This window comes from Anomaloglossus baeobatrachus, chromosome 1, assembly GCF_048569485.1.
Source record: "Anomaloglossus baeobatrachus isolate aAnoBae1 chromosome 1, aAnoBae1.hap1, whole genome shotgun sequence".
Taxonomy (NCBI): Eukaryota; Metazoa; Chordata; class Amphibia; order Anura; family Aromobatidae; genus Anomaloglossus; species Anomaloglossus baeobatrachus.
Genome location: NC_134353.1, coordinates 751,603,127 through 751,616,964, shown reverse-complemented (window position 1 = coordinate 751,616,964; position 13,838 = coordinate 751,603,127). Strand labels below are relative to the sequence as shown.

At 44.8% G+C, this 13,838-nt stretch overlaps 1 protein-coding gene across 2 annotated transcripts in view; it reads left to right on the top strand.

Moving 5' to 3' along the window:
* The window catches only part of CUX2 (cut like homeobox 2), a 645,762-nt gene that overhangs the window by 588,253 nt on the left and 43,671 nt on the right, over nt 1-13,838 (top strand). For both annotated transcript variants that reach the window (XM_075323846.1, XM_075323855.1), the window contains 2 exons: nt 1,988-2,623; nt 3,114-3,215. In XM_075323846.1, coding sequence (XP_075179961.1) covers nt 1,988-2,623; nt 3,114-3,215 — 738 coding nt within the window. The remainder of the gene's footprint in view (nt 1-1,987; nt 2,624-3,113; nt 3,216-13,838) is intronic.

Below are 13,838 nucleotides of genomic sequence, written 5' to 3'. Positions count from 1 at the left end.
TTTTAATCTGCCATATGATTTCAGAGATCTGGACCTTTTCTTGACTCTAATTTTTATAATCTTTACTAATGGGGCATGGTTTACAGGATTCTCCAGAGAGGAGGCAAGTGTTTAGATTATTCTGCATTATTATGCTGTGAGTTATGCCATCAAAAGCACTGAAGAAAAAGGTCCATATATCAAGAGCTATTTGGCAGATTTACAAAAAAAACGTAGTACTTGAGACCAGCGGAAATTAAATAAGAGCAAAAACTGAACAATTTTTCCCTGGTGACAGCTCCACTTTCAAGTGTCGGTGGTGGTGCCCTAAAGTGGGTTATCCACACCTTGCTATTCTTAATGCGGTTTTGCTGTATAAGTGGCATAATTACCGTAAGTTAATAAATCTCCCTGATGTGCTCCATTTTCGGTAACAACTCATGAACCTTTCGGCAATCTAGGTGGATTATTACAATAAGTGCAAGAACTGAGCTCAGCAACTAATGGTATTGTGTAATTTTATGTCTATGAGCAACATGAATCCCCAAACATGTGGTCTATACAGTTCATATCTATAAAAGAGGGAGTCACACACTTTACTGTTTTTGGAAGGGGGGAGAGGGGGGAATATGCCATGCTGACCGTAAACTTCAATCACAATATGCACTGAAATATAAACACAACACTTTTGTTTTTGCTCCCCTTTTTCATGAGATAAACTCTACGGCTTTTTCTATGTACACAAAAGACGTATTTGTGAACAATATTTGGTAGAAAATCTGTGTTAGACCAGTGTAACACTTGCGAATAACTCGTGTGAGTCTCGCATGGCATGACCCGGCACGGCCGCACACTCTCCGGACAGGAGAGTCTCAGCTGTATAGAAATACATGCAGCTGACCCGCTCCTGTCAGGAGAGTGTGCTGCCGTTCCGGGTCATGCGATTAGAGACTCGCACGACGCTCTCACAAGTGTGATTCCGGCCTTAGTGAGCACTCCTCCTCGAGATAAGCTAACCTACTCACATGGATGTCATATGAAGATGCTGATTAGACAGCATAATTATTGTACAGGTGTGCCTTAGGCTGGCCACAGTAAAAGGCAACTCTAAAATGTGCAGTTTTATCACACAGCACAATGCCACAGAAGTCACAAGTCCGAGCAGTTGGAACCTTTGGGGTACTTCTCACATAGCAAGATCACTAGCGAGATCGCTGCTGAGTCACAGGTTTTGTGACGTACCAGTGACCTCATCAGTGATCTCGCTGTGTGTGACACTAGGCAGCAACCTGGCCCCTGCTGTGAAATCGCTGATCGTTACACACTGTTCTGGTTCATTTTTTGCTCGTTGATCTCCTGCTGTGCAACAAACATCGGCGTCTTTGACGGCGGTAGACCAATGAGCATCAAGTCTGTGTAAGCAGCTTACGCTGGTAACCAGGGTACATATCGGGTAACCAAGCAAAGCGCTTTGCTTGTTTACCCGATATTTACCCTGGTTACCAGCGTACACCGCTTAGCGCTGGCTCTCTGCACACGTAGCCAGGGTAAATATCAAGTAACTATGCAAAGCACTTTGCTTAGTTACCCGATATTTACCCTGGTTACCAAGCGCAGTATCGTTACATGAGTCGCTGGTGGCTGGTCGCTGGTGAGATCTGCCTGATTGACAGCTCACCAGCGACCATGTAGCGACGCACTAGCTATCTTGACCAGGTCGTATCGTGGTCGGAATCGCTGGTACGTCGTTTAGTGAGACGGTACCCTTAGTCATTAGCAAGTTATTTCTTATCTTATATATAGGGAATAAATTCCAATTTTGGGAAAACCCTATTAGGGAGTACTAAATGTTTGGTATATTGATTATTATGATATATTTATTATTTTATTACAGACAGTAGAAAATTAAAAATAGAAAAAATGAAAAACAATCTTGTTTTCAGCTAGAAATTATAATTTGACTTGCATTCTATATTATTATAAACTCTTGTTTATATGATTTTGTTAGATGAAGATCATCCTCAGGAAGCCACAAAACATCTTTTGCCATCTGAAAGACCATACTCTGTTTCTCCTTTGACAAGAGATGGCATCTCTACACCCAGTCCTGCTCAGTCTGTGCTGGATACATCGCTTGGAAGTAAAGTTCGTAGGACCTTTTGCCCATCTTCTGTTTACAGTGATAATGAACAATTAGTAGGGGAATCAGCCCTCAAAAATCAAGTTACCTCTCCAGTTCTCAAGACTGAAAGTAACCACATGCTTTCATTTCAATCTCCATTTTACACACTAAAGGCCAATGTTATCCCCAATAATCAGCAGTCCACTAGCAATCACGATTCTAGCCCACATAGTGATCAGTCTGAAGGAACCACCTCCAGCTCCATTGATGATGAACATTTGGATACTTCTGATATTGCTTTTCAAGTTAAGGAGCAGCTACTAAAACATAATATTGGACAACGAGTATTTGGCCACTATGTCCTAGGCCTCTCCCAAGGCTCAGTAAGTGAGATTCTGGCTCGTCCGAAGCCTTGGCGAAAACTTACTGTAAAAGGGAAAGAACCCTTCATTAAGATGAAACAGTTTATTTCAGATGAGCAGAATGTTTTGGCACTGAGAACAATTCAAGTACGGCAAAGAGGTAAGTGGTCTGTAGGAGAAACACATCCTATATCACAGGATAGCACAGTTCTACTCACACATAGTAGTAAGCTCACACATTGCTGATGGTATAGCTACTTTCAGCTTATATTTTTGTTCTGTAGTTTAAAAAAAATGTCTATCATATTGCTCTGATATGCGATAAATATGTTATTGCTGAGGGTCAAACTCTGTAGCCTTCACTGATGACAAAAACTCCTATATCAAAACTCCAACCCTTTAAGGTTTCGTTTCCAAACTTTCACAGGATCATTTATGCTAAATGCTACAATTAGAACATTAACTTATCATCTCAGATACATATAGGGTAATACAAGGGTAACGTATATGAAAAACAAGTGTGGTAAATACAGTTTATGGTATATAAGCAAAGCATAATAAATAAAATGTTTGACCAATGCGTGGGTTAGTTGGGAATATTTAGGACTATGCACGCCTTAAATTTATGATTTTAATTTATCTTTATTTAGGAAGCATTACACCAAGAATTCGAACCCCAGAAACTGGATCAGATGATGCAATCAAAAATATTCTGGAACAAGCAAAAAAGGAGATTCAGTCTCAGAAAGGAGGTGAGTTTACAAATCAGAGCATCACTGTGAGACTATTGTAAAATTGGCAAAGCATTGTGTCTGTGTGGGGTCAATCCTCTGCATGTCAGCAACAAGGGTCCTCACAGATCACGAATCCAGCAATGTAGGAAATCAATATGGAGAGATCCAGCAGATGAGAAGACTGATGGATTAATGGATTCCAGCTCTGGAATCCTTTTAATCCATCTTTAATAAATACTGGATTTTAACAACAAACCTGAAGTCTTCTCATCTGCTGGATCTCTCCATATTGATTTCCTATATATAATATATATATATATATATATATATATATATATATATATATATATATATATATATATATATATATATATATATATATATGTACTGCATATATATAGTGCCGTTATATATTTTTTTTTAGTTTAGATTTGTTTATTCAGCTAGTATGACTGTTTCTCTTTACCTGAAGATTCACTATATATTTCTTGGCAGTTCTGGCATGTCATCCCATGTTGACCACCCTGGGAATTACATGGCTTTATGTTCTCTTCAGAAAGTGACCATATCAATTATTAGAACTTCCTGTGTGATGAAACTGCATGGAATGCACCACACACTCTTCTTCCAGTCAGTCCCACAGTTTTATGACTGTTGTGGGTTTCTTGGCCATAACTTTGTCGCCGAGGATTTTCCAGAGGTTTTCTATTGGGTTTAGATCAGGACTCAGGGCTGGCCATTTCAATGTTTCAATGTTTTCTGTTTCAAGGAACTGCTTTACCCTTTTTGCTGTGTGACCAGGGGCATTGTCCTGCATGAAAATTGGTGGCTGATTGAGTGATGAACACAAGTAAAGAACCATGTGTTGTTGAAGAAGGTTCTGATACACACTTGTATCCACTTTGCCATGTAGCTGTAGGAGAGGTCCAACTTCTGCTGCAGAAAACTTTACCCAAACCATGACACTTCCTCTACCACCTTTCACTGACTTCTTAAAACACTTTGGGTTCAGTGTTTCCCCAGTTTGTCAATGAACATAATGTTTCCCATCAGACCCAAATAAATTAAACTTGCTTTCATCACATCAATAAAATGAACTGTGGACCTCATCTCTGTCCACACAACATGCTCCTTACCCTTACTTACGTGAGTCTAGCCTTTTGATTCTTTCTGCTAATGAGAGGTTTGGTCACTGCAGAATGGGCTTTCAGTCCAAATGCTCTTAAACATCATGACACTGCATGACGAGAGAGATCCTTACCCTGTTCAGTGCTGAACTAGTGAGCAATTCCAGCTGCAGTGTTGCAACGATTACCCATGGAGATTCTCTGCATTATCCTGTCCTCACTTTCGCGGGTGACCAGCCTTCTTCGGGGACTTTAAATACAGTGCTTCTGAAAGTATTCGGCTCCCTTGAATTTCTCAACCTTTTCCCACATTTCAGTCTTCAAACATAAATATAAAAATTTTCAATGTTATGGTGACAAATCAACAACAAGTGGGACACAATTGTGAAGATGAACGAAATTTATTGCTTATTTTAAACTTTTTTAAAAAATAAATAACTGAAAAGTGGGGCGTGCAATATTGTTTGTCCCCTTTACTTTCAGTGCAGTAAACTCACTCCAGAAGTTCATTGAGGATCTCTGAATAACCCAATGTTGTCCTAAATGACTGATGAAACATAAGCCACCTGTGTGTAATCTAGTCTCTGTAGAAATACACCTGCTCTGTGATAGTCTCATGTGCTGTTTAAAGCGCAGATGGCATCATGAAGACCAAGGAACACAACAGTCAGGTCCGTGATACTGTTGTGGAGAAGTTTAAAGCCGGATTTGGTTACAAAAAGATTTCCAAAACTTTAAACATCCCAAGGAGCACAGTGTAAGTGATCATATAGCAATGGAAGGAGTATCATAGCACTACAAATCTACCAAGACCTGGCCGTCCATCCAAACTTTCATCACAAATAAGGAGAAGACTGATCATAGATGCAGCCATGATGCCCATGATCACTCTGGATGAACTACAGATATCTACAGCTGACTTGGGAGAGTCTGCCCATAGGACAACAATCAGTCGTACACTGCACAAATCTGGCCTTTATGGAAGAGTTGCAAGAAGAAAGGCATTTCTCAAAGATATCCATAAAAAGTGTTATTTAAACTTTGCCACAAGCATGGGAGACACACCAAACATGTGGAAAAAGGTGCTCTGGTCAGATGAAACCAAAATCGAACTATTTGGGCACAATGCCAAACGATATGTTTGGCGTAAAAGCAACACAGCTCATCACCCTGAACACACCATCCCCACTATCAAACATAGTGGTAGCAGCATCATGGTTTGGGCCTGCTTTTTTTTCTGCAGGGACAGGGAAGATGGTTAAAATTGATGGGAAGATGGATGGAGCCAAATACAGGACCATTCTTGAAGAAAACCGCGGAGTCTGCAAAAGACCTGAGACTGGGATGGAGATTTGTCTTCCAAAAAGACAATGATCCTAAACATAAAGCAAAATCTAATATGGAATGGTTCACAAATAAACATATCCAGGTGTTAGAATGGCCAAGTCAAAGTCCAGACCTGAATCCAATAGAGAATCTGTGGAAAGAGCTGAAAACTGCTGTTCACAAACGCTCTCCATCCAAGTGACTTGCAGCTGTAATCGCAGCAAAAGGTGGCGCTACAAAGTATTAACTTAAAGGGGACTAATAATATTGTAAGCCCCACTTTTCAGTTATTTATTTTTTAACAAAAGTTGAAAATAAGCAATAAATATCGTTCAACTTCACAATTGTGTCCCACTTGTTGATTCTTCACCATAACAATAAAATGTTTATCTTTACGTTTGAAGCTTGAAATGTGGAAAAGGTTGGAAAATTCAAGGGAGCCGAATACTTTCTCAAAGCACTGTAGTTTGTGATGTCATAAAGATGCAATATTCTTGAAATTAAAGACTTGAAATGACCAACTTCTCTTGCTATGGCTGATAGGGTCACCACTTTGGTTGCAGGAGGGTTTCAGTCACTTTGGAACGGCACACCATTTTTGCAAAGTCGGTGCAAACTAGAAAATTAGTCTGCCAGTTAAATAGGGTTTGTCAGATAACTAAGGAAATTACCACCAGGTGCCAGATTAACACCAATAACTTGCAGGTACCTGAAAGTGTTCTTTAATTTTGATTTTACATTTACCTCATTTACATTTTTATTATGTGCTTTTCAAAAAATTTAATTTATGAAATAAGCTGAAAATACTGCTAGTTTACTCATGTTAGGATATAATCACATAGGACTACACAATGAAATTAACATTTAGGAAATTATGTGTTGTTCTCTAATTTTGATCCCCACTGTATCTAATAAGCTTGGTTCGGTTCTCGCTTCTATATAGTAAGACGATAATACAATTTCTGTTTCCAAATTGATGGTGTAAACTTTGCTCTGTTCTTGTATCTATCTATCTATGTATATATAACTAAAAGTGGGACACTAGGCCCTACCCATAATTTATCCAGCGTCACTAAACCCCATAATGTAAAGTATGAAGAACAAAGAGAACTGGGGGTCCAATAGTGAGGCCAAAAATGGCCAAAATAATACAATATAAGTATAAATATATAATACAATATAAACCTCTTTAAATATCAGGTAGAAATTTTATTATCACAAAAATTATATCCAAAAGAGGAAAAAATCATCCATTTATATAACAATTTGATTGTGATTTCATTATTATACCACCTTCTGTCCTGTTTGTGTTTTGGATTTCGGTTATTTTCTGGTTTTAACCTGATTCTCTACTGTATTTTTGTTTTATAAATGGATGATTTTTTCCTCTTTAGGATATAATTTTTGTGATAATAAAATTTCTACCTGATATTTAAAGAGGTTTCTTTATGATGTATTATTTTGGCCATTTTTGGCCTCACTATAGGAGCCACCTCTCTTTTTTCTTCATAACTAGCTATGTATGTCTGTCTTTTTATATATATATATATATATATATATATATATATATATATATATATATATATATATGTTTGTGTGTGTGTGTATATATATATAATATATATATATATATATTGTGAGGTAGCGTGGTCGGCTGCGCAGCAGAAGACACGGGATCCAGGCATTAAGGTTCACAGCACACGGTTTAATGTCCAAACAAAAGTCCACAACAATATAAATGTGCCTCTCCAGCAGAGAACTCAGGGAGTTCTGTTCACTCCCTCACACCCGGCACACCTGCCCTTGTTCCATTGTTCCATTGTTCCATTTAACCCTTCCTTCAGCCTGTAGGGAAACAGCATTAACCCTAGAGTGGATTTACTTTCTATCATGGAGTGAGCACAACCGGGGCGAGACATACCGGCCGTCATAGATAACCCCGGTCACAGTCTCACATACCCCCCCCCCTCAGTTCAAGCGTGCGGGGTTGAACTCCCGCCATCAAACACGGGCCGCGGGACAAGGCATCGGCGTTGCCCTGCAACCTACCGGCCCGGTGTTCAACCGTAAAACGGAAGTTCTGCAGAGAAAGGAACCACCGGGTAACCCGGGCATTCCGTTCCTTGGCGGACCTCATCCAGACCAGCGGAGAGTGATCAGTCACCAAGCGAAACTGCCGTCCCAGCAGGTAATAGCGTAGGGACTCCAAGGCCCACTTGATCGCCAGGCACTCCTTCTCCACTACGCTATAATTCCGCTCGGCAGGGGTGAGCTTCCTACTTAAGAAGGTAACGGGGTGTTCCTTCCCCTGAACCACCTGAGACAGCACTGCCCCCAGGCCGACCTCTGAGGCGTCAGTCTGTACTATGAACTCCTTCCGGAAATCAGGGTGTACAAGAACGGGCTGTCCGCACAGGACCCCCTTCAGGGCCCGGAAGGAGTCCTCGGCCTGCGGAGTCCAGCGCACCATGACGGACTTCTTGCCTCTGAGAAGGTCCGTCAAGGGGGCTGATAGTCCCGCAAAATCCTTTACAAACCTCCTGTAGTACCCCACGATACCCAGGAAGGCCCTAACCTTCTTCGTGGTCAGGGGTCTAGGCCACTTCTGGATCGCCTCAACCTTGTTAATTTGGGGCTTGATCACTCCTTGGCCTATCACGTAGCCCAAGTAGCGGGCTTCCGTGAGTCCCAACGCACATTTCTTGGGATTGGCTGTCAATCCGGCTGTTCGAAGCGCGTCTACCACCGCTTGTACCTGTTCCAAGTGGGTCTGCCAATCGGAGCTGTAAATAATGATGTCATCAAGGTACGCTGATGCATACGCCTGGTGGAGTTCCAGCACTAAGTCCATCAACCTCTGGAACGTGGCCGGAGCGCCATGTAACCCAAAAGGCAAGACAACATAGTGGAAGAGACCCTCCGGCGTAACAAAAGCGGTTTTCTCCTTGGCGGACTCCGTCAGTGGCACCTGCCAGTACCCCTTGGTCAGATCGAGCGTGGTAAAATATCGCGCCTGTCCCAGCCTGTCAATCAGCTCATCCACCCGGGGCATGGGGTAGAGATCGAACTTGGATATTTCGTTCAATCTCCTAAAGTCATTGCAGAACCTTAAGGAGCCATCGGGTTTTGGTATTAGGACAATCGGACTAGCCCATTCACTCCGGGATTTTTCGATGACCCCCAGGCGTAACATTGTCTTTACTTCCTCTGATATGGCTTGTCGTCGAGCCTCCGGTACCCGGTATGACTTCAGGCGTACCTTCAGATGGGGCTCGGTGACAATATCATGTTGTATCAGACTGGTCCTACCGGGCAGCTCGGAGAAGACATCGGGGTTCTGCTGAACCAACCGTCTGGCCTCTCGCCTCTGTGTCTTGGTGAGGGCTTCTCCAATCCTTACTTCCGGTTCATCCTCTCCGGAGGTCGCTGGAGCCGGATGTGAACGACCCGAAGAGGAGGGAGATGGGGAAAAAACAGCCATCAGGCTTTCCCGTTCCTGCCAAGGTTTTAATAGGTTGACATGGTATATTTGTTCAGGTTTCCGCCTACCGGGCTGCAATACTTTATAGTTAACCACCCCGACTCTTTCCTTTATCTCGTAGGGGCCTTGCCACTGAGCCAGGAATTTACTCTCCGCCGTGGGGATTAATACCAACACCCGATCCCCGGGTTTAAAGGTCCGCACGGTGGCTTGTCTATTGTAGCGGCCGCTTTGCGCGGCCTGAGCCTCCTGTAAATGCTCCTTCACAATTGGCATGACCGCGCTTATGCGGTTCTGCATTCCTAAAATGTGTTCAATCACACTTTTATGGGGGGTGGGCTCTTGCTCCCATGTTTCCTTTGCCAGGTCCAACAATCCTCGGGGATGTCGCCCGTATAACAATTCAAAAGGCGAAAACCCCGTGGATGCCTGTGGCACCTCACGGATGGCAAACATCAAATAGGGAAGCATCATATCCCAGTCTTTCCCGTCTTTTGAAATCACCCTTTTTAGCATGGTTTTCAGGGTTTTATTGAAACGCTCGACTAAACCGTCCGTTTGAGGATGATACACAGACGTACGCAACTGCTTGATCTGGAGTAGCCGGCATAGCTCTTTGGTCACTTTAGACATGAATGGGGTCCCCTGATCCGTAAGGATCTCCTTGGGCAACCCCACCCGGCCGAACACAGCAAACAACTCCCGAGCTATAAGCTTTGCTGCAGTATGTCTGAGAGGTATCGCCTCGGGATACCGGGTGGCATAGTCAACGATCACTAGGATGTGTTGGTGCCCTCGAGCGGACTTTACGAGGGGCCCCACCAGATCCATCCCTATCCGTTCAAAAGGGACTTCTATAATGGGTAACAGTACCAACGGACTGCGAAAATGGGTCAGGGGTGCGGTAAGCTGACACTCCGGGCAGGTTTCGCAGAACCGTTTTACCTCCCCAAAGACCCCGGGCCAATAGAACCTTTGCAATATTCGCTCCTGCGTTTTCTTGACCCCTACGTGGCCACTCATCAGGTGTTTATGAGCCAAGTCGAGGACCCGCCGGCGATGCGGCTGGGGCACCACCAACTGCTCTACCCCCACGCCCCGTATTTCATCTACCCGGTAGAGTAAATCCTGCTTAAGAGCGAAATGGGGGTACCTTACCTGGGCACCGGGCAGCTGTGCCACCCCGTCAACTACTGTCACCCGACTCCGGGCATGTATTAACGTAGGGTCCTGGAGTTGGGCTGTCCCAAACGTATCCGGGGACGCCTCCAACTCCGGGATGGGCTCGACCATTTCAGCCTCTCCTGCCAATACCTCTAGGGGTGACCTATCGGGTTCACACTCTGTCCCTATCATGGTGACCCCTACGGCAGGCGTCCCGGATTCAGGATTGTAGGGCTCAGGTCCCGGACTGACCAATATCTGAGGGGACTTAGGGGGTCCCCTCCATAAAGTCCAAAAATAGGGCAGATCCCTTCCTAGGATCACGTCATAAGGAAGAGTGTTAAGAAGTCCCACCTCATGTTGCACCTGACCGCAAGGTGCTGTGATGGTGACAATTCCCGTGGGATAGTCTCGGCGGTCCCCATGTATGCAAACCACCCCCACGGTACGTCCTGTGGCCTTTACTTTAGCCCTCAAGGTGGATCGCACAAGGGTCACTAAGCTCCAACAATCCTGTAACCGGACATCCATTCACCTGTATTTGGCACAAGTGGGGCTCCGTCTTTGGGGAGACCAGGTCAGCGGTACACACCACCTGAGCATACATTGAACCCCGCCGGGTAACCCCACAATCCATGGGCTCCGTGGTGAGTGGACACTGGGCTTCCATATGTCCCACCCGCTGGCACCGCCAACATCTAATGGGGACGGAAACCCCCACGGGTTGTCGTTTAGGGTACAGAACCTTCCGGACCTCAGGAATGGCGGCCGCGGCCTCTGACTGGACGGTAGGGGACTCCTGTACCGTTGTCAGCGGTGGGTCCTTGGCCCTAGGCTTGGAGGGGCCGGACCGACGGGCGGTACGCAAAGTCTCAGTGTCCCATATCAAGTCCTGCGTAGCCACATGCCGCTCTACAAGGGACACTAATTGGTCCAGGGTACTCGGGTCACCCTGTCCTACCCACCGTTGAACGGTGACGGGTAAAGTGCGCACAAAACGATCCACTACTACCCTTTCCACCATTTGCGCCGGGCTCAGAGTGTCAGGCTGCAACCACTTTTTTACAAGATGCAATAAGTCATAGGCCTGGGAGCGTACGGGTTTGGCTTCCTCATAGAACCACTGATTTACCCGCTGAGCCCGTACATAGGTATTCACCCCCAACCGAGCCAGTATTTCGGCTTTCAGGGTCACATAGTCAATGGCGTCCTCGGTACAGAGGTCCAGGTACGCTTTTTGGGGTTCCCCCGTCAGATAGGGCGACAATACCTCAGCCCACTGGGGGGTCGGCAGCTTTTCCCGCTCGGCCACCCGCTCAAACACCGCCAGAAACGCTTCCACATCATCCCCCGGGGTCATCTTTTGCAACGCTTGTCTCACCGCTTTCCGGACGCTGCTGTCGTCACCCGGTCCCGGGGTTGTTGCTGCCGGTCCGGCACGGATCGACTTGGTCAGGAGGACCATCTGTTCTTGGTGCCTCTGTTCCTACAATTTCAAGGATTGCTGGTGCTGTTGCTGCTGATGATCCAACGTCCGGAGCAGGTGTGTATTCATCTGTTGTTGCTGTGTAGTAGCCTGAGCCAGCTGCTTTAGTATGTCCTGCATGGCGTTGCCGGGTTTGGGCTGTAGTATAGCCGCTTGAATCCAGGACATGTGCTACCGGGTCACCAGAAATGGAAGCTACACCTCACCGGGCTGGCATGCCCGCATTCTCCACCATATGTGAGGTAGCGTGGTCGGCTGCGCAGCAGAAGACACGGGATCCAGGCATTAAGGTTCACAGCACACGGTTTAATGTCCAAACAAAAGTCCACAACAATATAAATGTGCCTCTCCAGCAGAGAACTCAGGGAGTTCTGTTCACTCCCTCACACCCGGCACACCTGCCCTTGTTCCTGTTTCCATTTAACCCTTCCTTCAGCCTGTAGGGAAACAGCATTAACCCTAGAGTGGATTTACTTTCTATCATGGAGTGAGCACAACCGGGGCGAGACATACCGGCCGTCATAGATAACCCCGGTCACAGTCTCACAATATATATACAGTGTATGTATATATATATAGTACAGACCAAAAGTTTGGACTCACCTTCTCATCTCTAGAACAACTGTTAAGAGGAGACTTTGTGCAGCAGGCCTTCATGGTAAAATAGCTGCTAGGAAACCACTGCTTGGACAGGCAACAAGCAGAAGAGACTTGTTTGGGCTAAAGAACACAAGGAATAGACATTAGACCAGTGGAAATCTGTGCTTTGGTCTGATGAGTCCAAATTTGAGATCTTTGGATCCAACCACCGTGTCTTTGTAGAAAAGGTGAACGGATGGACTCTACATGGCTGGTTCCCACCTTGAAGCATGGAGTAGGAGGTGTGATGGTGTGGGGGTGCTTTGCTGGTGACACTGTTGGGGATTTATTCAAAATTGAAGGCATACTGAACCAGCATGCCTACCACAGCATCTTGCAGCGGCGTGCTATTCCATCCGGTTTGCGTTTAGTTGGACCATCATTTATTTTTCAACAGGACAATGACCCCAAACCCACCTCCAGGCTGTGTAAGGGCTATTTGACTAAGAAGGAGAGAGATGGGGTCCCACGCCAGATGACCTGGTCTCCACAGTCACCAGACCTGAACCCAATCAAGATGGTTTGGGGTGAGCTGGACCACAGAGTGAAGGCAAAAGAGCCTACAAGTGCTAAGCATCTCTGGGAACTCCTTCAAGACTGTTGGAAAACCATATCCGGTGACTACCTCTTGAAGCTCATCAAGAAAATGCCAAGAGTGTGCAAAGCAGTAATCAAAGCAAAAGGTGGCTACTTTGAAGAACCTAGAATATAAGACATATTTTCAGTTGTTTCACACTTTAAGTATTTCATTCCATATGTTTTAATTCAGAGTTTTGATGCCTTCAATGAGAATCTACTATTTTCAGAGTCCTAAAAATAAATAAAACTCTTTGAATGAGAAGGTGTGTCCAAACCTTTGGTCTGTACTGTGTATGTATATATATATATATATATATATATATATATATATATATATATATATATATATATATATATATATATAGTGGGTGTGGAGACACAGGGCTCAGTGGGTGCTCTCGTCCACTAAAACCCGCCGCCTTTAGAAAGACAGCGTGGCTCAGGGCTCATCCCAACTGAACGCCGGCCTCCTTAACCGTGGGCGTAACCCTACTCAGACAACACAGGGTGAGGGAACCACAATAATTAGACTTTATTGGATCCCCAAACAATTAACGGCACATAACACATAACCAGCAAAACACACAAATGTAACAGGCAACAGAGTCTCACCCTTCCGCTGGCTCACCAGGGATTTAGAATATCCATGCCTCAGAGGTTCCAGGTCTATTTACTCCAATCGAGCAGCACCCCGCTTTTGGCGGGCACCCACCGAGAAAGGAATAATGCCAGATTTAGGAAGCTGACTGAGGTCTGCATAGTCTGTAACAGGTAACTGAACTGTCCCAACCTGAGTGTCCTCCTTAGTTAGTCCTGGTATGATGATACAATAATGCAGC